Below are 25,387 nucleotides of genomic sequence, written 5' to 3'. Positions count from 1 at the left end.
AACACAATTGCATTTTATTGATTGAAATTTGAATGCATAGAGATACTGTGACGAGATCCTGAGGCCCGTTGTCGTGTCATTCCTCCACCGCCATCACCTCATATTTCAGCATGATAATGCACGACCCCATGTTGCAAGGATCTGTACACAATTCCCGGAAGCTGAACATGTCCCAATTCCTCCATGACCTGCATACACACCAGACATGTCACCCACTGTGCATGTTTGAGATGCTCTGGATCGACCTGTATTACATCGTGTTCCAGTTCCCGCCAGTACCCAGCAAATTCACACAGCCATTGAAGAGGAGTGGGAAAACAGGCCACAATAAACAGCCTGATCAACTCTATGCAAAGGAGATGTGTCATGCTGCATGAGGCAAATGGTGGTCACACCAGATACTGACTGGTTTTCTTATCCACGCCCCTAATTTTTGTAAGGTTTCTGTGACCCACAGATGCATGTCTGTATCCCCAATCACGTTAAACCACAGCCTAATTTATTTATTTCAATTGACTGATTTCCTTATATGAACTATAACTCAGTAAAATCTTTGTTTGTTGCGTGTTGCATTAATATTTTTGTTCAGTTTATTTAGAATAAAGGGAAATGTTACCAAAAACGTAACATTGTCTAACAAATGTGAGTAATTGCCTAGTTGAGGGTGTGGCTGTCCAGGTAAAGACTGAATAAAGTTATAAGATCCACAACTTGCTTGTAGTTCAAGTTCATGTTTGGGTTGACGACTAAACTAAAGCTTGTTTACTGGATTCATTAAAAGCTGTAGTTTTGGTCAACATCCTTCTCTCTTTGAGTGTTTGTGTCCTAACTTCATTCCACAGCAAGGCCCAATCCTGAATGGCGAATCACATTAATGAATGACGATGTTAGGAAAAAGTGTGTGTTTATCTGCCATGCAGATCATTATCTAGTTTACCGATTTCCTGTCCTTCATGTACAGTAAACCATAAATATCTGTATCAAAATAACATTACAGGGCCATTACATGAACTGACACAAAGGTCACTGCAATGTGGCTTACAGTAATTGGGGAACTTCCTTGTCACCTGGCTGGCAGCTCTAAAAGATAGTACCTCAGCCTATTCTATAGCATCATACTGTGAGTGTACTAGAAGCACTCTCTAAATCTGGAACAGAACAAAGTATTCCAACAGCAATGAAAACTACAGTAGCCATCTCTCTCACTCTGTTCATACTCACAGGTAAAGCAGATATCTTCTTTGTCTCTTTAAACCTTGTTGTTACCTAGGCCATGCTTTACAGATCTTTGAGTTGTACATTTACATTGTAGTTACAATGTAATTGCACGTAGCACTAACTGCACAATAACTACACTCGTTGCTAATTTCATACAGCTACAGTTTCCTTTGATTGAATTGAAATTATTGTACTATAGATTACTGTGTACAGTAGAGTACAGTAATTACACTCTGATTACCAAAGTAAGGGAGAAAACTCTCTGTCAGTGATCATGCCTTATTCAGTTGATATATTCATGTATTTGTCAGACACCACGTGAAATTAGTAAAATGTTGATTCCACGTCTTATTCTCCTGTGTTTGAACTACAAATGTTGGCTACACCCCTTTTTGTGGAAGACAGTCTGTCTGTGTTGTGTGTACGTATAGCTAGCTATGTCTGACTATTAGTGCTGTGTGATTGTTACTGGGCCTATTGTTCTCTGAGTCAGTCATTTAGAACGGTCCTGAATGATGGAACGTTTTAGTGTACAGTGTGTACCACCATGTACAGCATGTTGTCTGAGGCCATGCTCTCTGCCGCCCTGTATTCCCTTCAGGTCTCTGTGCCGGTCAGGGTCTGTTTCCACAAGGTCCTGTGAATGGAGCAGAAGGAGGGACAGTGATGTTCATCACAAATCTAAGCCCACCAGCCCAGCCGTTCATAAGAATATCCTGGAGTGTTGGTGGAGCCAATATTATAATCTCATCCAGTGATGACTCTATAGGGCCTGGATACGGAGACAGGATCACTCTGAACAAAACTACTGGATCTCTGGAGCTCAGGAATCTGACCCTGGCTGACAGTGGAGAATACAGAGTGGCTATAACAACAGCTACAGCAGAAACAATCAATGGATCAACTGAACTGGTTGTGTATGGTAAGTCCAAGTGCCATGACAAAGACAGTTAAAGCTCAAATCCTTAAATGAAAAAATAACAAAGTGGTCGTCCCGCTTCAGTTTTGGTTAAAGCTGAGATATGGGTCTGGTGAAATGAAACAATTCTGAAAATCATAGACAAAGCTATGGATATCAACATTATAGTTGTAACCATCTTTTGAGGCTATACAGTGTTTGTTTACATTTATATTATTTACAAACATTGGAGTAAAACAAGCTTATATTTTGGGTTATGATGGGATATGGCTGTTGAACTAAGGTTATGAGGCACATACGTCAATTCAACGTCTATTCCACGTCAATTCAACGTAATTTCAGGTGGAAACAACATTAATTCAACCAGTGTGTGCCCAGTGGGAACTTACATTCAATAATCAATGGGTATATGTCATCAATTTTGAAGTCAATTAATGTATTTGGCAATAAAGATTAAGAGTTTAGTTACAATGAGGAAACTTTGAAATAGATATCACTTGACCTTATCATCATCAAAACCATAAAAATCATCATCATCATTATCATTGTGGTATCTTTGATATTCATAAGTGTTGGCTATGACTTCATGTTTTACAGAGAATATATCTGATGCCAACATCACAGGACCATCAAACCATCTGTTTGCAAATGTGAGCTCCGCCAACTTAACCTGTGAGGCTGCTGGTAACATCACTGCTATACAATGGATGAAGGAAGGTCAGCCTCTATCCGCTGGTGGCAATATATTCTTCTCAGAGGAAAACAGGAAATTATCCATCAGTCCTGTGAAGAGACACGACAGCGGAGAATATGTGTGTAAACTCACCAACCCTGCCAGCTCTGCTACTGCCTCCTATAGAATGATAGTGATCTGTAAGTAACGGTCTATAACTAATCTAATAATCTATGGGTCGGTTTCTCAGACACAAATTAAGCCTAGTCCTGAACTAACAAGCACGCTTCCAAGTATTTTAAATCCAGAACTAGGTTTAAAGCTGCAATATGTTACTTCTTGGGCGACTCGACCAAATTCACATAGAAGTGTGAGTTATAGATCTATCATTCATTGAAAGCAAGTCTAAGAAGCAATAGATATGTTCTATGTGCGCTATTTCTATGTTTCCCAATCTTCAATTTCATTTTTGAAAATACAATATTTTGGGTTATGGAAAAGATAAAAGTGGTTTGGATGGTTCAATGATTGTCTTCACAATACTTGCTTGTTTTGTCACATAAACTGAAATTAAGTAAACTATTTGAATTTTAGCAACCAGGAAATGGTGGACCAATTTCTGCATAGTGCACCTTTAGTCTGTGTCTGGGAAAACTGCCCTATGAGATATTACACTCATAATGCCCAGTTCTTAGAGCCCACTTTTTTTCTGTTCAGGTCATGTGGTCAGGAAAAATTCTTGGCCCTCATCATGCAGCTGCAGGATCTTAATTTGATTACCCTGTTGCATGATAACTTTCCTGCATCTCCTGCACTTTCCTGTATTGAGGTTTTAAAAGGCTTCTGAAGTTAGTAATTTCCATTTAGAAATTTCAGACTTGATTTTCCTTACAAAAAATGTAGCCACCCCTACGAAGATGTCCATTAATTATAAAAAATAAATAATTCATAATATTTCTGCTGTAGCATACTGGCTCAAATTAAGATCCTACATCTGTGCATGTTGTGTTTACTACTACAGTCTGAGGGTCTTCTGTTCATGGGCTTACAGATGGACCAGATTCCAATACCATCCTGGGCCAACACATCACTGAGGTGGAGTCATTCACCCTCATTTACTGCTCCGTTCAGTCTGTACCGCCTGCTACATTCACCTGGCGGTTCAATGGGCAACAGACAGGTGTACATGAAGCTGGATACATCATAAAGAGCGTCAGCTACAACAACAGCGGGGACTACAGATGTGATGCTAAGAATGATCTCACTGGAACAGTTGTCTCTATGGGCCATAGTCTGTCAGTTAAAGGTACTGGTCTCTGATACATTCACCATTAGACGTAGACCATCAAAGCTAACTAATGCCCAAAACGATCAACATCACATCAGCATTATTTCTATAGGTTGTGTTTTGTTTATTGAATGAGTTCCTGTGTTGGAGCATTGCAGATAAAACCCCTCCACCCCTAAGCCCAGAGGGAGCAGCAGGTATAGCAGTCGCTGTGATGTTGGTAGTCGTTGCTGTAGCTCTTGGTCTCTATTTCAGCATAACTCATCATCGGTGAGTCTATGAAACTAATGTGGTTTGTTATGCCAATAAGTCATTTTTCTTCTGGTGTAACAAAAACTGGAAACCATTGATTTCAATAGAAAACATTTAGTCTATCAATTGTGGGAAAATAACAATACATTTCAAAAAGACAATTGAGGTTTTGTGTATAAATATTTTGCAGACCATTTTGGAAGTAAATGTAAATGTTTTCTGTATGTTGTTTAGGAACAAGAAAGGGACCAACGAAGAGAAAGGTAAGAGAAAAACATGATAATTTTAGTCTAGTACACTTTTTTCAATTACTGTATGGTAATATCATTCATACAAGTATTGAGATGAGAGTGGAGAGCCTTTCTGTGCTGCAGCTGATGACCACAGTTGTCCTTTATCATCTTTGATGTCCATCAGATACAGACGCACTGAGCAGATCGTCCCAGACAGAGGATATGTCCATGTCCAGCCCTGACAAAGGACGTGAGGGGCACAAACTGACCACCCAAATCCAGGACAGAACCCATGATCGCAAGCAACCACAACCAGGCACCAGCCATACTATAGCCACCAGCCATGCACCAGGAACCAAAGGTCAGAGAGAGGTTTGCGTATATAGTGTAGCAAATATTTGCGAGCTGACAACAATCTGTCTCGTTATCAACTTCATCAGCTGCTATTTTGTTTTTCTCTCTCTCCACCCACCACATGCCCACACAGCTTCTGCAGGCGAACACGAGTATGAGTGCATAGGAAATAAGAAAACTGGAGCTCCAACACTACCTTTAAGAGTGAGTTTCCACCACAAAGTTAAATTAAACACTTATGATATTGTAATCCTATGGTTCCCACCATGTCCTGTATGAGTTAGTTACAGCGATAGCAGCATTGTGACAGACTGTGGGTCTGTTAGTATACTGTAGTGACTGAGTCCTTTACTGTTCTCTCTCAGGGAAAACTTCCTACCAGACAAACCAACACTGACACTGTAAGTAGTACAAGGTACCTCTGGCACCTTGCTGGCACCTTGCTGGCACCTTACTGCATTGAAGCATTTTGTTATAGCTGTAATGAAAAGGAGAACTCACCGATACACAATCTTTGATGTACCACATCATCCCTGAATAACCTACCTACAGTAGTTAGGTATAGACGATTTATACAAATGTACTCAGTGTGTCTCGTTCTGTCTTTACTAACCCGGGAAATCCAGGGCTCCAACACAGACAATAAAATTATAAATTGGTAAGTGAACTGTTTATTGGATCCTTGTTATGATATTACCATTGATTATACTTGTTTTATAGCTTTATAGTTGCCTCGGTCTCAATCTCTCTCTCTCTCTCTCTCTCTCTCTCTCTCTCTCTCTCTCTCTCTCCCTGACTCAGAGAGCAGCTGATCTCAACTACATATCTTCAGTTGGCTCTGGACTTCACCCATCAAGTTTTACACCTTAATCAAGTAAACATGGACACAACAAACCACTGGATGACCAGCCAAGAAGACTAGACACTACTGTACTCCACCTCTGATGAGACACTGGTCTTTGTCTAATTGCTCAATGTAATATAGACCAGGTAACAGTACACTGAGACACAAGGACAAATTGTATCCCCTTAAATTACACACACCAGTTGAAGTCCTACTCATTTCAATCGACTTCTTCTGGTCAAACTGCTATCCCTCAGACCATAATGACCTGTGTTACATTAAATGCCATCAGGGGAGGTTTCATAGAAACTTCCTACACTGAACCACATTACACATGTAGCAGATGCAACAGCTTTTTTTTTCCACTGAAAGGAGGAAGTCTGAGTGATCCTGCTATGCTTGCTGACTCCTACTCCACTACCTATGTGGTTCTGTCCAAAACTAGTGCACTATATAGGATGCAGAAGATTAACTGAAATTCCAATAAAATAATGGAATTAGATGTTTTATTCATCTCATGAACTGAACCCTGCTCCATGTATGGATTTTGTTAATGACTCTGGAATTGGGTGTAATACGTATAAACTTGACCATCACACTTTATTTAGAATAATATTATACACAATTCATGCACTGTGAGTGTTAAATGAGTGGAGTTGGAGTGGATGAAAATATCACAAACGAGTACATCAACAACTTTGTATTTATCATAGGTCTCTGATCACTATAGGGTCTTGTAAATAGTTCTTATTTTGTCTCACAGGATTAATTGAACAATAAAGAAATGAATCCCAATATTAAATGTCTTGTGTGTAAATTAGACAAACGAAACAGGAACATAGCGTCTCTGTGTTGTTTTTCATTCATATAGCTAGTTTTTTGAGTAGGAAGAGAGATGAAGGCAGCAAAAGTTCTCTTTGATATCGGCAGCACTGATCGGTAACGCTTAAATCTTTTGTCACATCAACATATTTTGTAGTATATTTAACCCATCTACATCTGTAATATGTTGAAGTACAATTGCTTAACTAATACTGGTATAATTTTACACTAAACTACATTTTACATTTCAACCTATAAGGCACTACGTGCCAAAACATTGCTTATGTTAACCCATTATATGTTGGGAGAATATAGTGTCGACTTTCTATAATTTTACACTAATACATACCTTCAGACCACCGCTCACTAATACCGTTACTTAACATGAGTCAAACACGGGGTCTCTTCCCCAGTAATTAAGCTGCTGTTTGGTCAAACAATCTGTAGGGATGCAAAGATAATCTAATTATTCCTAGTTTATGTTTCTCTCTGTCGCTCTGATTATCTCTGTTTCTCTATCTCTCACTCTCTCCCCCTTCTCTGCATCTCCAGTAGTTTTGACAGCCCAGGTCAGTGTTGACCAACAGATGATGGCGTTCCTGGCTAATGATGTCACACTACTTAGTCAGTTGCTCCAGGACAATCTCACTCAGGTTATGTGGCGGTAAGAGCAATCAGATAGAAAAGAGGTTGGCATAGCTCACCATAGCCCTACCTTTGGGAAACACATGTTGATTTGTGCCTAAAAGGGAGAGTGGAGTTCTCTGGTGCTTCCACAGAGGATCTCTCCTTCACTATAAAATATGTGGATGACCAGTGGTGTAAAGTATTTAAGTATTTAACGACAAAACTTTCGTTCATCAATGTGGTGATATACTCAATAAATGTTCACTAGATTTAATGTTATTAATCGTTGAGCATGTGTCGAAGGAAGCAAAAGAAGTTGAAGTTAAGATTAGCGAACATGAGGTTGTGATGAAGGAGATTCTAGGCCTTAATTTTACAGCCATAGACGACGCGATCAACCAGTCCATTTGGAAATACAGAGACTCTCTACAAGCAACAAAGATCAAGAAATATCAGCGTGACACAGAGGATTACCAGCTTAACCAGGTGTATGCATGGGAAGGCCCAAGGACAGGAGCACGGAGAGGCCGACGTAGGGACGCACCACTGATTGAGGGACGCAGATACGCAGCAGCAGGAGGACATGGAAATGTGGACACAGAGGCATCCACCGAGAGCGAATTCCCTACAGACAGTGACTCCAGCTATCATGGCACACAGCCGGTTTTTCTAGCCCGGAAGCAACACAAGGCTCTACGAAAGAAAAGAAACGATGTTGGAGAGGCAAGCGGTCGAAGAGGAGACCAGGATCACAGGCCGTGGACACGGAGCTACAGCAGGACGCGGTAATTAACCTCTCCAAAAAAGACCTTACTGACGCTCAAGTCTCAGTCTTATCTAAGGGTCTCTCTTTTGTACCTACATGTACAGATAAACCATTTGATACGAAAGTAGATCTGTTCAAATTCTTCCGAAAGATTAAACTTAAGCATGTGTTTTCACAAAACACTGTTTCGGGCCAAGAAACACATCAACGAACTGGCACACATTTTAAGCCCAAAAGCAAATTCTGTCCCATAGTTAACAATTCTTCGATTAATACCTATTGTAGGTTAGTCGAACAAGAAGCCATGTCAGTGTATACGAGACAAACAAACCACATTCAGAAAAATCTCACTAGAACAGAAGAACAGGCACTTAATGAATTAATGAAAGATCCATCGTTGGTTATTAAACCTGCAGACAAGGGGGGTGCTGTAGTTGTTTTAGACTATGAAAAATATAAAGAAGAAATTCAGAGACAACTCAGTAATGAACGTTTCTATAGAAAACTAAGTGTTGATCCCACACAGGTGTTCCAAAGGGATATATGCTCTAGTTTGGAGCAAGCCCTATTAAACCACCTTATCTCAAAACCTGAATATGAATATCTTTGCTGCAAATGTGCCATACGTCCATGCCTCTACATTTTACCGAAATTACACAAACCTAAAACACAACAAGGCAATTATCCAGGCAGACCAGTGGTTGCAGGAATAGGCTCAATGCTAGAGCCATTGTCGAACTTTGTAGACGCTTTTATTAAAACTCATGTGCAAGCATTGCCATCATATGTAAAAGACTCTATAGACTTCATAAACAAGATCTCACCAATAACGGGTTTGAAAGAAGACTGTATTCTGGTCACATTAGATGTTGAGAGTCTATATACCAGCATTCCCCATGCGGGGGGGCTGGCAGCACTAGCTCACTATTTGGGAGACAGAGATACTAATGAATATCCACCAACAAACTTTATTTTAGAGCTGGCAGAATATGTTTTAAAGTATAACTATTTTAGGTTTGATGATGAATACTACCTCCAAACGAATGGAACGTCGATGGGCTCCACATTCGCTCCGAGCTATGCTAACCTTTATGTGGGTCTATTTGAAGAACGTTTAGTCATTAACAAAAACGAAAATCCATTTTTGAATAAAATCCTGAAGTGGTATCGATATATTGACGACATTTTTTGCATATGGGAAGGAACTGAACAAGAGCTGTCAGATTTTATGGCACTACTCAATGACATGGATCCCAATCTCAAATTTACTATTGAAAGTGACACTCAACGCGTTCATTACCTCGATATGTGGATTGAGAAATCAAATGGAACCCTGTTTACAACTCTGTATCGAAAAGAAACAGACAGAAATACTCTATTACAGGGGGACAGCTTCCACCCTGAGCCATTAAAAAGAGGACTTCCTAGAAGCCAGTTTTTCAGACTGCGCCGTATATGCTATTCCAATGATGATTATCTAGAAAAAGCAGCGGAGATGCGCACTAGGTTTCTAAGAAGAGGCTATTCGCCACAATGTGTGGATGAAGCTCTTCATTTGGCATTGGGAAAAACACGAGATGAATTGTTACAAAAAGACCAGCTAAAGCAAAAGAACACTCCGTTATGTTCACAACCACATATACTTTGAATTCGCGAAAAGTGGGAGGTGTGGTTAAGAAACATTGGCATATTTTATCATCGGACCCAGCTTTGCCGGCTGAATTCAAGAATCCACCACTCATTGTGTATAGGAGAGGTCGCAATTTGCGCGATAAATTGGTTCATGCCAACTGCCAGCCACGAAAGAAAATCAGCCAGGCTCTTTTACGCCCGCTACCAAATGGTAGCTATAAATGTAGAGGATGCGCACAGTGCAACAATATGATGAAGTGTGAATATTTCTGCCACCCACACACAGGAAAACGGTTTCAAATTAACGATATCATCACGTGCACCACCACCCATGTTATTTACATTATTAAATGTCCATGTGGGCTCTGCTATGTCGGTAAAACCTCCCGCTCTCTCAAACAGAGAATTAGTGAACATAAAAGTTCAATCAGGAGAAACGACAGGGATTATCCAGTCGCAGTACATTTTAATGACCAAAAGCATGACATTTCTACCTTTAGATTTTGTGGTATAGAGAAAGTCAAGATATCAGACAGGGGAGGTGATATTAATAATACTCTGAGCAAAAGAGAATGTTTTTGGATTTTCACCCTCCAGACATTATTTCCTAAAGGACTTAATGATGAAATGCCTATGTATGTTATGTTGTGAATTTAAAATATGTTCCTATTTAAGATTACTTAGTTTTTTTGTATGATGTACCCAATGATTAATGAAAACTTGCTATGTCCTCGTTGTGATTTTATGGACGTGTTCGGTACGTCTTGTCTATACACTTTTGTAATATTTGTGAAATGCATATTGTTATGTTTGGTAGCACTTATTTATTTTTCCTTTGCCTCCAACCCCTTTCCATACGTGGAACGGATGTGGGTGGGGCTAGGTCTACATAGAGGTGCTGTTTTCTGAAAATTCACAAAAGCTCTGACGAAGGCCGTTAGGCCGATACGTAAGCTTATTAAATATCAGTGATACTATCAAGAACAGTGTGCGGTTTCCTTTTTTCATTCATCCTGTTTCAACTGTTGCCATGCACCTGTAACAAGATTGCTCAGATGTGCGAGTGCCTTTTGAATCTTGTAAAGTATTTAAGTACAAATACTTTAAAGCACAACTTAAGTGGTTTTTGGGAGTATCTGTACTTTACTTTACTATTTATATTTTTGACAACTTTTACTTTAACTCCAAAATGATGTACTTTTTACTCCATACATTTTTCCTGACACCAAACATACTTGTTACATTTCGAATGCTTAGCAGGACAGGAAAATGGTCCAATTCACACACTTATCAAGAGAACATCCCTAGTCATCCCTACTGCCTCTGATCTGGCAGACTCACTAAACACAAATGCTTTGTTTGTAAATTATGTTTGAGTATTGGAGTGTGTCCCTGGCTACCTAAACTTAAATAACAACATCTTAATATAAGGAATGTGAAATTATGTACTTTTACTTTTGATACTTAGGCTGACATATTTTAATTACTGTTTAACGGATGCCCCGCCTCACTTTTCTCCACACCCCGAAATAAAATGAACATCAGTTGTGTTATTTTTCGGCCAATATATGCCGCTCTTCGTTTATAATGCACTGTTCGCTCTGCCTTGAGGCTTTCCCGAGTCGATGCCCAACAGACCAAACAGCGTCAGACCACGCGCTCAGATCATGTTCGAGCCTCGGATTGGACAGTGAAACACACACGCTCGCACCTTGTAACGCCCTGGCCATAGAAAGGGGTTTTTTGTTCGTTATTTTGGTTAGGCCAGGGTGTTACATTGGGTGGGCGTTCTATGTTCATTTTTCTATGTTGGCTGATTTCTTTTGTTTGGCCGTGTGTGGCTCCCAATCAGGCACAGCTGTAGTTCGTTGTTGCTGATTGGGAGTCACACATAAGTAGCCTGTTTCCCCTTTGGGGTTTGTGGGTGATTATTTTCTGTTTAGTCATTTGTTACCTGACAGAACTGTTTGGCTGTTGTCTTTTGTTTATTTTGTAAAGTGTTCTCTTTTTTCATTAAATTACAAAGATGAGCACTAACCACACTGCGCATTGGTCTACTCCATTCAACAGCCGTTACAGAACCACCCACCACAAGAAGACCAAGCAGCGTGGAAAAGAGGACTGGACATGGGAGGACATCCTGGATGGCAAGGGATCCTACACGTGGGAAGAGATCCTGGCCGGAAGGGATTGCCTCCCATGGGAACAGGTGGAGGCACTCAGAAGAGCGGAGGCAGCAGGAGAAAAGGACCAACGGCAACGGTATGAGGGAACACGGCTGGCAAGGAAGCCCGAGAGGCAGAGTCAGCTTGGAGAGCTGAGCCAGCTCCCCGTGTTTACCGGAAGCAGCGTGGTACTGGTCAGGCACCGTGTTATGCGATGAAGCGCACGGTGTCTCCAGTGCGCGCTCATACATAGCCCGGTGCGCTATAGGCCAGCCCCCGCAAGTGCCATGCTAGAGTGGGCATCGAGCCGTTGACGGGTTGTACAGGCCGTGCGCTCCAGACCTCCAGTGCGTCTCCAGGACCCGGTCTATCCTGTGCCTGCTCCCAGAGCCAGGCCTCCTGCAAGTCTCCCCAGCCTGGTGCGTCCTGTGCCTGCTCCCAGAGCCAGGCCTCCTGCAAGTCTCCCCAGCCTGGTGCGTCCTGTGCCTCCTCCACAGACCAGGCCTCCAGTGGGTCTCCCCATCCTGGTCAGTCCTGTGCCTCCTCCACAGACCAGGTCTCCAGTGGGTCTCCCCATCCTGGTCAGTCCTGTGCCTCCTCCACAGACCAGGCCTCCAGTGGGTCTCCCCATCCTGGTCAGTCCTGTGCCTCCTCCATGGACCAGGCCTCCAGTGGGTCTCCCCATCCTGGTCAGTCCTGTGCCTCCTCCACGGACCAGGCCTCCAGTGGGTCTCCCCAGCCTGGTGAGTCCAGTGCCTGCGCCCAGAGCCAGGCCTCCTTCATATTTCCCCAGCCTGGTGAATCCTGGGCCAGAGCCGCCAGAGCCGCCAGAGCCGCTCGCCAGTCCGGAGTCGTCAGAGCCGCCCGCCTGTCCGGAGCTGCCAGAGCCGGCCGCCAGTCCGGAGCCGTCAGAGCCGCCCGCCAGTCCGGAACCGCCAGAGCCGCCCGCCAGTCCGGAGCCGCCAGAGCCGCCCGCCTGTCCGGAGCCGCCAGAGCCGCCCGCCTGTCCGGAGCCGCCAGAGCCACCCGCCTGTCCGGAGCAGCCAGAGCCACCCGCCTGTCCGGAGCAGCCAGAGCCACCCGCCAGCCCAGAGCCGCCAGAGCCTCCCGCCGGCCCAGAGCCGCCCGCCGGCCCAGAGCCGCCAGAGCCGCCCACCTGCCTGGTGAGTCCTGAGCCTGCGCCCAGGGCCAGACCTCCTCATGTCTCCCCAGCCTGGTGAGTCCTGTGCCCAGGGCCAGGCCTCCTTCATGTCTCCCCAGCCTGGTGAATCCTGGGCCAGAGCCGCCAGAGTCGCCCGCCAGCCTGGAGCCACCAGAGCCGCCCGCCAGCCCGGAGCCGCCAGGGTCGCCCGCCAGCCCGGAGCCGCCAGGGCCGCCCGCCAGCCCGGAGCTGCCAGGGCCGTCCCCCAGCCGGGCGCAGCCAGGGACGCCCACCAGCCGGGCGCAGCCAGGGTCGCCCGCCAGCCCGGAGCGACCCTATTTATGTGTCCAGGTTAAACGTGGGACGTCCCTCATTATAAACAAACAGTGGGTTAAATCCATGGTTATTGCATCATGTTCAGATCTATTACAATCGATTAATAGACGAAACAACAATGTAACTTAACCAATTGACTGGCCAGAGATCAGGGCATTCATCAGCAAAGACGCAGTGCAAGCTGATAGTATTTTGGACAACCAAATTGAATTCAAAATGATTGATGAAATAGACGTGTGTCAGCTGTATGGTGATTTGCAATTCATAACTTACATTTTACCGGTACTACCAGTAGTAGTAGGCCAACAGATAACACCATGACGGAATGCGTTTGAAATGATACGCCGCCGAGAACAGCTAGCATGTCCAGCAAAGTACATCGCCAGTGGCACACACACACTTCACGCAGATGGGGGCTTTTCGTGGCAGCCAGACGAGACAATCGAAGGAGGATGCGGTGAGCAAAGTTACTGGGCTCGAATTTAGTCATGCTTGCTCTATATAAATTGATGCTTCTATTTGTGCATGTTATAAACACATTTATTTTATTTTGATGATGATAGAGTATACTCTATGGCTGGATTTATAATTTGTTTCCAATGCTACATTAATTTGTCAGACCTAACTAGATTGACCCTGTTTCTACAAGACCTAGTCTATGAGAGGCCTAATCATATTTGTATGAATATTCTGTTAACGCCTAGGCTATAGAGATGCATTCAGGTAATGAACTCATTATTATGCATTAACATTTTAATTTGATTACAAGTATTTATTGTCAATCATTCTTGAATTTGTTAGGCTATACAATTAAGTAGATTAATGAACTGATAAAACATTCATACATTACATTTTTTAACCTGTTAGGGCTAGGGGGCAGCATTGACACGGCTGGATAAAAAACATACCCGATTTAATCTGGTTACCACTCCTACTCAGTAACTAGAATATGCATATACTTATTACATATGGATAGAAAACACCCTAAATTTTCTAAAACTGTTTGAATGGTGTCTGTGAGTATAACAGAACTCAAATGGCAGGTCAAAACCTGAGAGATTCCTTTACAGGAAGTGGCCTGTCTGACCATTTCTGGAACTTCTTTGCCATCTCTATCATTTACTAAGGATCTCTGCTCTAACGTGACACTTCCCACGTCGTCCATAGGCTCTCATAGCCCGGGAAAAAAGAGAATGTCGTCATTCCAGCCCCAGGCTGAAACACATTATCGCCTTTCTCAAGTGGCCCATCAAGAGACACTAGTTTATGCGCGTGACCCCGACCGCCCCCGCCTTTGGGATTTTTTCCTCTGTTTGCCGAAAAGGAGATTCCCTGTCGGAATTTTACCGCTTTTCTACGAGAAAATGACGTAAAAATTGATTTTAAACAGCGGTTGACATGCTTCGACGTACGGCAATTGAATACTTTGAATTTTATTGTCAGGAATTGCGCCAAGCGCGCGACACTTCTTTACTATTTTGGATAGTGTCTGGAACGCACGAACAAAACGCCGCTATTCGGATATAACGATGGATTATTTTGGACCAAACCAACATTTGTTATTGAAGTAGACGTCCTGGGTGTGCATTCTGACGAAGACAACAAAAGGTAATGACATTTTTATAATAGTAAATATGATTATGGTGAGTGCTAAACTTGCCGGGTGTCTAAATAGCGAGCCCGTGATGCCTGGGCTATATACTTAGAATATTGCAAAATGTGCTTTCACCAAAAAGCTATTTTAAAATCGGACATATCGAGTGCATAGAGGAGGTCTGTATCTATAATTCTTAAAATAATTGTTATGCTTTTGTGAACGTTTATCGTGAGTAATTTAGTAAAATGTTAGCGAATTCCCCGTAAGTTTGCGGGGGGTATGCTAGTTCTGAACGTCACATGCTAATGTAAAAAGCTGGTTTTTGATATAAATATGAACTTGATTGAACAAAACATGCATGTATTGTATAACATAATGTCCTAGGGTTGTCATCTGATGAAGATCATCAAAGGTGAGTGCTGCATTTAGCTGTCTTCTGGGTTTTGGTGACATTATATGCTGGCTTGAAAAATGGGTGTCTGAATATTTCTGGCTTGGTACTCTGCTGACATAATCTAATGTTTTGCTTTCGTTGTAAAGCCTTTTTGAAATCGGACAGTGTGGTTAGATTAACGAGAGTCTTATCTTTAAATGGCTGTAAAATAGTCATATGTTTGAGAAATTGAAGTAATAGGATTTTGAAGATTTTGAAAATCGCGCCACAGGCTGGCAGTGGATGTTACGTAGGTGGGACGAATTCGTCCCGCCGGTCACATAGAGGTTAAAGAATTTTTGAATATGATAGAATATTGCATTCTATTATACATCCTATGTGAATAATGTTCATTGATGTTAATTTGTGTATTAAAAATAATAATCGGAAAATCAGTTTGAAATGTAATGTTTTTCCTATTGTTCATGTCCATATAGCCTAGGACAATGTGGTAAAGTATTGTTATTCCTTATCCACTTAATGTATATATATATATATATATATATATATATATATATATATATATATATATATATATATGTGTGTGTATTGTTGTTTATGTTCGCTCACTCGCCTCACTTTTCTGGGATGAGAATCCGTTAAACAGTGAATCAATTTTGTCTGGCCTAAAGTATATTATAGCAATTACATTTACTTTAGATACTTGAGTATATTTAAAACCAAATACTTTTAGACTTTTACGCAAGTACTATTTTACTGGGTGACTCACTTGAGTCATTTTCTAGCATGACAGTTGGGTACTTTTTCCACCACTGATAGTCTCACCCAAGGATCACAGTCATACCTGGCAATGGTGCTGGGCCCGAAGAGACAACTTCCTGCTGTCCCATGTTCTCCGCTGCAACCTGTTGGAGAGGGCTCCTCTGACAGGAGCAAACCTGGGATCTGGTCTTCTGTTGCATAATGCCAATAAGACTCTGTATATCACAGGATGTTGGTGGCACCTTAATTGGGGAGAACGGGCTCATGTTAATGATTGGAGCGGAATCAGTGGAATGGTATCAAATACTGTAGATGGTTTCCATGTGTTTGATGCCATTCCATTTCTTATAAGCTGTTCTCCCCTCAGCATCCTCCTGTGCTGTATATTCTGCTCAATACAGGTAATACAGTACTTCCTGTACTCCATATGACTTATGCAGCGATGTCCAAGGCGCTGCAACTCCCTGGTACTCCAACGTAGAAGAATAATCCACACGCTGGGTTGTTGGGATGCAGCCCCACCTGGTGCCGAGTAGTATCCCACAGGTGGCGTACAGGGGACATAAGGTCCATGCTGCACCATCAGCAGGCGTGGGGCTCCCATAGGCTCCAGAGAGGGGGTATAATCCATATGGTAGTCATCCACTGGATACCCTGGAGCCATATTCCACTGGACCGCCGGTGGGTAGTGTGGAAATTACCCTGTGTGGTCTCTGTGGGACTCCATACTGTAGTGATGTCAGCAAAGTCACAAATCCCGAGATAAAGGTCCATGAAAGAGAGTGACCTGGCTCTACGTATTTTACTGGTTTGTGACTCTGCCCACATAAAGCAGCCCAAGAGTTAACACACAGGTATTTTATTTAAACACACTGAGGAAGATAAACATGGGGATGCATGTCACGGTTGTCAAAAGGATCGGACCAAAATGCAGCATGTGTTTCGTTCCACATATTTATTAGACTGTGAAACTTTATGCAACACAAAATAAACTGAAGGACAAAACAACAAACCGTGACGCAGAGGAGAAACAAACACTACTCACAAAATATAATCACCCACAAAACAGGTGGGACAAACATCAGCTTAAATATGACCTCCAATTAGAGACAACGACAACCAGCTGCCTCTAATTGGAGATCATACCAAACAACACCAACATAGAAATACAAAACTAGAAACTGAACATAGAAATACAAAACATAGACAAACACCCCCTGTCACGCCCTGACCTACTCTACCATAGAAAATAACAACATACTATGGTCAGGACGTGACAATGCACATGGGAATGAAAAGCGGGAATTGTACTGGTTCTGTAATGAACAGATGCAGAGGTAATAAATTCACACATACCCAATCAATACACCAGGGCACAAATGTACAGATACAGAATCTTACATAATATAGCAGTAAGGACTGTATAGATTCCATGTCTTCTGTTTGCTTAAAATGAGTGCTATTCAGCAGTGGTGATTTTAGCATGTAAATCTTGGTGGGTCAACAACAAAAAAAGTGGGATGCATGCCAGCAAAACCACTACACAACACAACACTGAACAATACATTATTTGCACTATAACAGAGACAAACGGTGCCCACAAACCATTAGGGCCTACATAAAGCTGTCCCAACAGCAGAGTTCCAAAAGCAGTCCCAACACCTTACCACCGCTACACCTGGCGATCAGCGGACCCTTGTCTGCCAGCCAATTCAGCCTCATTTACTGCCTTTAAAAAAAACATAGCTGATATAGCTGACTTGCTTAAACAAATGTGGTTTCTAATGGAAATTGAGATGTACAAACTATGGCATAAGGGGACGACAAGCGGATAAGAGGCAATCGGTAATTTCGATGAAGACATTAATGAGCGAGCTAGGACGGATGAAGTTAATATAACATTTGTTTAGCACTTTTTAAATGTACGGCAACAGAATCCCGAACATGGGCCGTTCTTACAGTGTTCTCCTTGTACGCCAAGTCAGTGTTTTGTGTTGGAAAGTGGGGGGGAACACAACTCTGGTGTGGGCCAAGGGACTGTTGGATACCTGCCTATAAAAAACTGCCTAACAGCAATAGCTTTGATAAGAACAATAGGACCAACAAGTGATATGCATGGAGATACATTGAAATAATGTTAAATAGGTAAATATATAACATGTAATATGTTATTTTAATTCTGTGGATAATTATATAAATGTAGAATAAGTGATATAATCATATTGGCACTGAGGTTACTGTGCCTGTGTTCACTTAAGGAACATGAACTCAATCCGGATAAGAATTATTGACCTCTCATACTCACTTACAGTCAACAGTGAGGAAGACTTAGTGGAGGCAAGACAGAGTGGTACAGTATGTTCTGGATGGAGGAAGACTCAGGAGAGGCAGGACAGAGGGGTACAGTATGTTCTGGATGGAGGAAGACACAGGGGAGGCAGGACAGAGGGGTACAGTATGTTCTGGATGGAGGAAGACAGTGGAGGCAGGACAGAGTGGTACAGTATGTTCTGGATGGAGGAAGACAGTGGAGGCAGGACAGAGTGGTACAGTATGTTCTGGATGGAGGAAGACAGTGGAGGCAGGACAGAGGGGTACTGTATGTTCTGGAGTGAGGAAGACAGTGGAGGCAGGACAGATGGGAATAGTATGTCCTGGATGGAGGAAGACTCAGTGGAGGAAGGACAGAGTGTTACAGTATGTTCTGGATGGAGGAGACAGTGCAGGCAGGACAGAGTGTTACAGTATGTTCTAGATGGAGGAAGACTCAGAGGAGGCAGGACAGTGGTACAGTATGTTCTGGATGGAGGAAGACTCATGGGAGGTAGGACAGAGTGGTACAGTATGTTCTAGATGGAGGAAGACAGTGGAGGCAGGACAGAGGGGTACAGTATGTTCTGGATGGAGAAAGACAGTGGAGGCAGGACAGAGATGTACAGTATGTTCTGGATGGAGGAAGACAGGGGAGGCAGGACAGAGTGGTACAGTATGTTCTAGATGGAGGAAGACAGTGGAGGCAGGACAGAGTGGTACAGTATGTTCTGGATGGAGGAAGACAGTGGAGGCAGGACAGAGGGGTACAGTATGTTCTGGATGGAGGAAGACAGTGGAGGCAGGACAGAGATGTACAGTATGTTCAGGATGGAGGAAGACTCAGTGGAGACAGGACAGAGGGGTACAGTACGTTCTGGATGGAGGAAGACAGTGAAGGCAGGACAGAGTGGTACAGTATGTTCTGGATAGAGGAAGACAGTGGAGGCAGGAAAGAGGGGGCAGTATGTTCTGGATGGAGGACGACAGTGGAGGCAGGACAGAGTGGTACAGTGTGTTCTGGATGGAGGAAGACAGTGGAGGCAGGAAAGAGGGGTGCAGTATGTTCTGGATGGAGGAAGACAGTGGAGGCAGGAAAGAGGGGTACTGTATGTTCTGGAGTGAGGAAGAGAGTGGAGGCAGGACAGAGGGGTATAGTATGTTCTGGATGGAGGAAGACTCAGTGGTACAATATGTTCTGGATGGAGGAAGACAGTGGAGGCAGGACAGAGTGGTACAGTATGTTCTGGAAGGAGGAAGACAGTGGAGGCATGACAGAGTGTTACAGTATGTTCTGGATGGAGGAAGACAGTGGAGGCAGGACAGAGTGGTACAGTATGTTCTGGAAGGAGGAAGACAGTGGAGGCAGGACAGAGTGTTACAGTATGTTCTGGATGGAGGAGACAGTGGAGGCAGGACAGGGTGTTATAGTATGTTCTAGATGGAGGAAGACTCAGAGGAGGCAGGACAGTGGTACAGTATGTTCTGGATGGAGGAAGATAGTGGAGGCAGGACAGGGTGTTACAGTATGTTCTAGATGGAGGAAGACAGGGGAGGCAGGACAGAGTGGTACAGTATGTTCTAGATGGAGGAAGACAGTGGAGGCAGGACAGAGTGGTACAGTATGTTCTGGATGGAGTAAGACAGTGGAGGCAGGACAGAGTGGTACAGTATGTTCTGGATGGAGGAAAACAGTGGAGGCAGGACAGAGGGGTACAGTATGTTCTAGATGGAGGAAGACAGTGGAGGCAGGACAGAGGGGTACAGTATGTTCTGGATGGAGGAAGACAGTGGAGGCAGGACAGAGATGTACAGTATGTTCTGGATGGAGGAAGACAGTGGAGGTAGGACAGAGTGGTACAATATGTTCTAGTTGGAGGAAGACAGTGGAGGCAGGACAGAGTGGTACAGTATGTTCTGGATGAAGGAAGACAGTGGAGGCAGGAAAGAGTGGTACATGATGTTCTGGATGGAGGAAGACTCAGGGGAGGCAGGACAGAGTGGTACAGTATGTTCTAGATGGAGAAAGACAGTGGAGGCAGGACAGAGGGGTACAGTATGTTCTGGATGGAGGAAGACAGTGGAGGCAGGACAGAGGGGTACAGTATGTTCTGGATGGAGGAAGACAGTGGAGGCAGGACAGAGATGTACAGTATGTTCTGGATGGAGGAAGACAGTGGAGGCAGGACAGAGTGGTACAATATGTTCTAGATGGAGGAAGACAGTGGAGGCAGGACAGAGTGGTACAGTATGTTCTGGATGAAGGAAGACAGTGGCGGCAGGACAGAGTGGTACAGTATGTCCTGCAGTGAGATAGACAGTGGAGTCAGGACACTCTGTCCTGCCTCCACTGTCTCCCTCCATCCAGAACATACTGTACCACTCTGTCCTGCCTCCACTGTCTTCCTCACTCCAGGACATACTGTATCCCTCTGTCCTGCCTCCACTGTCTTCCTCCATCCTGGATGGAGGAAGACTCAGTGGAGGCAGGACAGAGTGGTACATATGCGTGGGGGATATGGTCACTAGTGTAACCAGGAGGAGAGGCCTCGTTTAACATCGTAAATTCATCAGGCTTAAGATACAGTCTCAATGGGGATAGCTGAGCTGCCTACACTGACTGTGCTAGTGGCAGACTCCACTAAGCTGGCAGGCTGGCTAACAGCAGGCCAGGCTTGGTCCTGTTTGTGGGTGAGTCCCAGAGAAAGGGCCAATTATCTACAAATTCTATCTTTTGGGAGGGGCAGAAAACAGTTTTCAACCAGCGATTGAGTTGTGAGACTCTGCTGTAGAGCTCATCATTCCCCCTAACTGGGAGGGGGCGTGAGACAATTATTCGATGCCGACACATCTTTCTAGCTGATTTACAGGCTGAACCTATGTTGCGCTTAGTGACCTCTGACTGTGTCATCCTAACATCACTGGTGCTGACATGGATAACAATATCCCTATACGCTCTACACTCACCAATTTTAGTCTTAGCCAGCACCATCTTCAGATTAGCCTTAACGTCGGTAGCCCTGCCCCCTAGTAAACAGTGTATGATCGCTGGATGATTCGTATTAAGTCTAATACTACGGGTAATGGAGTCGCCAATGACAAGGGTTTTCAATTTGTCAGAGCTAATGGTGGGAGGGTTCGGCGTCTCAGACCCCGTAATGGGAGGAGGAGAGACCATACTGACCGCAGTCTAAAAAAAAGGTCCAGATAACCAGAAACAGTTTCACACAGTCTACCACACTCATGGGAGGAAGCACGAAATATGCTTCCTATATTTTCACTTCTCTATCTGTAGTGGTTTGTTAAGCCACATTAGACAAGCAAAGAACCTTGTGAAGATGGTGGATGAAACAGGTACAAAAGTATCGATATCCACAGTAAAACAAGTCCTATATCGACAACCTGAAAGGCTGCTTTGCAAGGAAGAAGTCACTGCTCCAAAACCGCCATAAAAAAGCCAGACTACGGTTTGCAACTGCAAATGGGGACAAAGTGTCACGATCGTTATCTTCGAACTCCCGATCATAAATAAACCAAGGCGCAGCGTGCATGGAATTCCACATCTTTTTTAACCTGTCTGGGCTAGGGGGCAGTATTTTCACGGCCGGATGAAAAACGTACCCAATTTAAACAGGTTACTACTCTGGCCCAGAAACTAGAATATGCATATTATTAGTAGATTTGCATAGAAAACACTCTGAAGTTTCTAAAACTGTTTGAATGGTGTCAGTGAGTATAACAGAACTCATATGGCAGGCAAAAACCTGAAAAAAATCTAAGCAGGATGTGAAAAGTCTGAGAATTGTAGTTCTTCTTTTGATTCTCTATCAAAGCTACAGTGTCTGTGGGGTGACGTTGCACTTCCTAAGGCTTCCATTGGCTGTCTAAAGCCTTCAGATAGTGGTTTGAGCATTGTCCTGTCACTGGGCAGATAATAGGAGCTCAGTTACTGAGTGGTCTGCCTGGCAACAAAGGGATTGGATATGTGCGGTCACGCGAGCACGCCGTTCCTTCTTTTTCTTCTTGAATGAATATGCTATTGTCCGGTTGGAATATTATCGCAATTTTACGTTAAAAATACCATAAAGATTGATTTTAAACAGCGTTTGACATGCTTCTAAGTATGGTAATGGAACATTTTGACTTTTTGTCTCTCGTTCCCCGCTCGTGCGTTATGCCTTTGGATAAGTGATCTGTACGCACGAACAAAACGGAGGTATTTGTACATAAATATGGATTATTTCGAACAAAAACAACGTTTATTGTGGAAGTAGCAGTCCTGAGAGTGCATTCTGATGAAGATCAGCAAAGGTAAGAGAATATTTCTAATACTAATTCTGAGTTTAGGTTGCCTCGAACTTGGCGGGTGTCTGAATAGCTCACCGTGATGGCTGAGCTATGTACTAAGAATATTAAAAATGTGCTTTCTCCATAAAGCTATTTTAAAATCTGACACAGCAGTTGCATCCAGGGGTAGTCTGTCTATAATTCTTAAAATAATTGTTCTATATTTTGTCAACATTTATGATGTGTATTTTTGTAAATTGATGTGAACATTCAACGGACAGTTTGGTGGGAATACATTTTCTGAACATCACGCGCCAATGTAAAATGCTGTTTTTGGATATAAATATGAACTTTATCGAACAAAACATACATGTATTGTGTAACTTAATGTCCTAGGAGTGTCATCTGATGAAGATCGTCAATGGTTAGTGCTTCATTTAGCTGTGTTTTGGGTTTTATTGACACATGTCCCTGCTTGGAAAATGGCTGTGTGAATATTTTTGTCTATGTACTCTCCTAACATAATCTAATGTTTTGCTTTCTCGGTAAAGCCTTTTTGAAATCGGAAAATGTGGTTAGATTAACGAGAAGTTTATCTTTAAAATGGTGTAAAATAGTTGTATGTTTGAGAAAGTTGAATTATGACATTTTGTTGTTTTTGAATTTCCCGCCCTGATATTTCACTGGCTGTGTCCCGCAGGTGGCTAGCACTAGCGTCCCACCTAGCACATAGAAGTTAATGAAAATGAAACTCACCAAAACAACAAAACAGGAGAACAACGAAAACGTGACGTTCTGGGGCTGCTCAAAGGCAGCTACACAAAAACAAGATCCCAAACCTAAAGGTGGAAAAAGGGCTGCCTAAGTATGATTCCTAATCAGAGACAATGACGGAGGGCTGCCTCTGTTTAGGAACCATACTCTGCTCAACACAAAGAAATAGACAAACTAGATTGCCCACCCCACATCACACCCTGACCTAACCAAACTAGAGGAAAATAAACATCTCTCTAAGGTCAGGGCGTGACACAAAGGTCGTACTTTTTGGAGAAATGTCCTCTGGTCTGATGAAACAAAAATAGAACTGGCCATAATGACCATCGTTATGTTTGGAGGAAAAAGGGGGAGGCTTGCAAGCCAAAGAACACCATCCCAACCGTGAAGCAAAGGGGTAGCAGCATCATGTTGTGGAGGTGCTTTGCTGCAGGAAGGACTGGTGCACTTCACAAAATAGATGGCATCATGAGGAAGGAAAATTATGTGGATATATTGAAGCAACATCGCAAGACATCAGTCAGGAAGTTAACCTGTTGGGGCTAGGGGGCAGTATTTTCACGGCCGGATAAAAAATTTACCCGATTTAAACTGGTTACTACTCTTGCCCAGAAACGAGAATATGCATATAATTAGTAGATTTGGATAGAAAACACTCTAAAGTTTCTAAAACTGTTTGAATGGTGTCTGTGAGTATAACAGAACTCATATGCCAGGCCAAAACCTGAGAAGATTCCATGCAGGAAGTGCCCTGTCTGACAATTTGTTGTCCTTCTGTTGCATCTCTATCGATATTACAGCATCTGTGCTGTTACGTGACACTTTCTAAGGCTTCCATTGGCTCTCTAAAGCGTTCAAAAAGCGGAATGACGTGTCTCCTGTCTCTGGGAAAAGTACAGCAGCAGAGTTTGTAAGTGGCCTGCCTGGGGACAGTGAGACTGAGATGCGCATTCACGAGACTTCTAAATTTTTTGAATGAATACAACGTTGTCCGGTTGGAATATTATCGATATTTTACGAGAAAAATAGCATAAATATTGATTTTAAACAGCATTTGACATGCTTCTAAGTATGGTAATGGAACATTTTCAAATGTTTTGTAGTAGTGACCTGAACGCACAAAAAAAACTGAGGTATTTGGATATAACTATGGATTATTTGGAACCAAAACAACATTTGTTGTTGAAGTAGAAGTCCTGGGAGTGCATTCTGACGAAGAACAGCAAAGGTAATCCAATTTTTCTAATAGTAATTCTGAGTTTAGGTGACAACCAAAGTTGGTGGGTGTCAAATTAGCTAGCCGTGATGGCTGAGCTATGTCCTCAGAATATTGCAAAATGTGCTTTCACCGAAAAGCTATTTTAAAATCTGACATAGCGATTGCATAAAGGAGTTCTGTATCTAGAATTCTTAAAATAATTGTTATGTATTTTGTGAACGTTTATCATGAGTAATTTAGTAAATTCACCGGAGGTTTTCGGTGGGTATGCAAGTTCTGAACATCACATGTTAATGTAAAAAGCTGTTTTTTGATATAAATATGAACTTGATTGAACAAAACATGCATGTATTGTATAACATAATGTCCTAGGAGTGTCATCTGATGAAGATCATCAAAGGTTAGTGCTGCATTTAGCTGTGGCTTTGGTTTTTGTGACATATATGCTTGCTTTGAAAATTGCAGTGTGATTATTTTTGGCAGGGTACTCTCCTGACATAATCTAATGTTTTGCTTTCGCTGTAAAGTCTTTTTGAAATCGGACAATGTGGTTAGATTAACGAGAGTCTTGTCTTTAAATGGTGTAAAATAGTCATATGTTTGAGAAATTGAAGTTATAGCATTTTTGAGGTATTTGTATTTTGCGCCACGCGATTCCACTGGCTGTTGAATAGAGTGGGACGCTAACGTCCCACTGGCCCAGAGAGGTTAAAGCTTGGTCGCAAATGGGTCTTCCAAATGGACAATGACCCCAAGCATACTTCCAAAGTTGTG

At 42.9% G+C, this 25,387-nt stretch overlaps 1 protein-coding gene across 2 annotated transcripts; it reads left to right on the top strand.

Annotated features, from left to right (window-relative positions):
* Positions 1 to 999: 999 nt before the first annotated feature.
* On the top strand, positions 1,000 to 6,578 carry LOC106578919 (carcinoembryonic antigen-related cell adhesion molecule 1). 2 transcript variants are annotated; one of them, XM_014158191.2, is made up of 11 exons: positions 1,086 to 1,223; positions 1,820 to 2,140; positions 2,735 to 3,010; positions 3,862 to 4,116; positions 4,257 to 4,368; positions 4,585 to 4,613; positions 4,768 to 4,944; positions 5,071 to 5,141; positions 5,303 to 5,338; positions 5,564 to 5,595; positions 5,739 to 6,578. In XM_014158191.2, coding segments are annotated over exons 1-11 (1,356 nt in total). In that variant the 5' UTR covers positions 1,086 to 1,177; the 3' UTR covers positions 5,740 to 6,578. The 2 variants fall into 2 exon arrangements, with proteins under 2 accessions (XP_014013660.2, XP_014013666.2); XM_014158185.2 differs by lacking the exon at positions 5,564 to 5,595 and having other exon boundaries at positions 1,000 to 1,223.
* Positions 6,579 to 25,387: the final 18,809 nt, after the last annotated feature.

Source organism: Salmo salar, chromosome ssa02 (genome assembly GCF_905237065.1).
Source record: "Salmo salar chromosome ssa02, Ssal_v3.1, whole genome shotgun sequence".
NCBI lineage: Eukaryota > Metazoa > Chordata > Actinopteri > Salmoniformes > Salmonidae > Salmo > Salmo salar.
This window is presented reverse-complemented; position numbering and strand designations above follow the sequence as displayed.

Coding starts and splice junctions, on each gene's coding strand:
- LOC106578919 (XM_014158185.2), top strand. CDS start 1,178: ATGAAAACTACAGTAGCCATCTCTCTCACTCTGTTCATACTCACAG. Junction 5,142..5,302: donor CTCCAACACTACCTTTAAGA/GTGAGTTTCCAC, acceptor GTTCTCTCTCAG/GGAAAACTTCCTACCAGACA. Junction 5,339..5,738: donor GACAAACCAACACTGACACT/GTAAGTAGTACA, acceptor TCCCTGACTCAG/AGAGCAGCTGATCTCAACTA.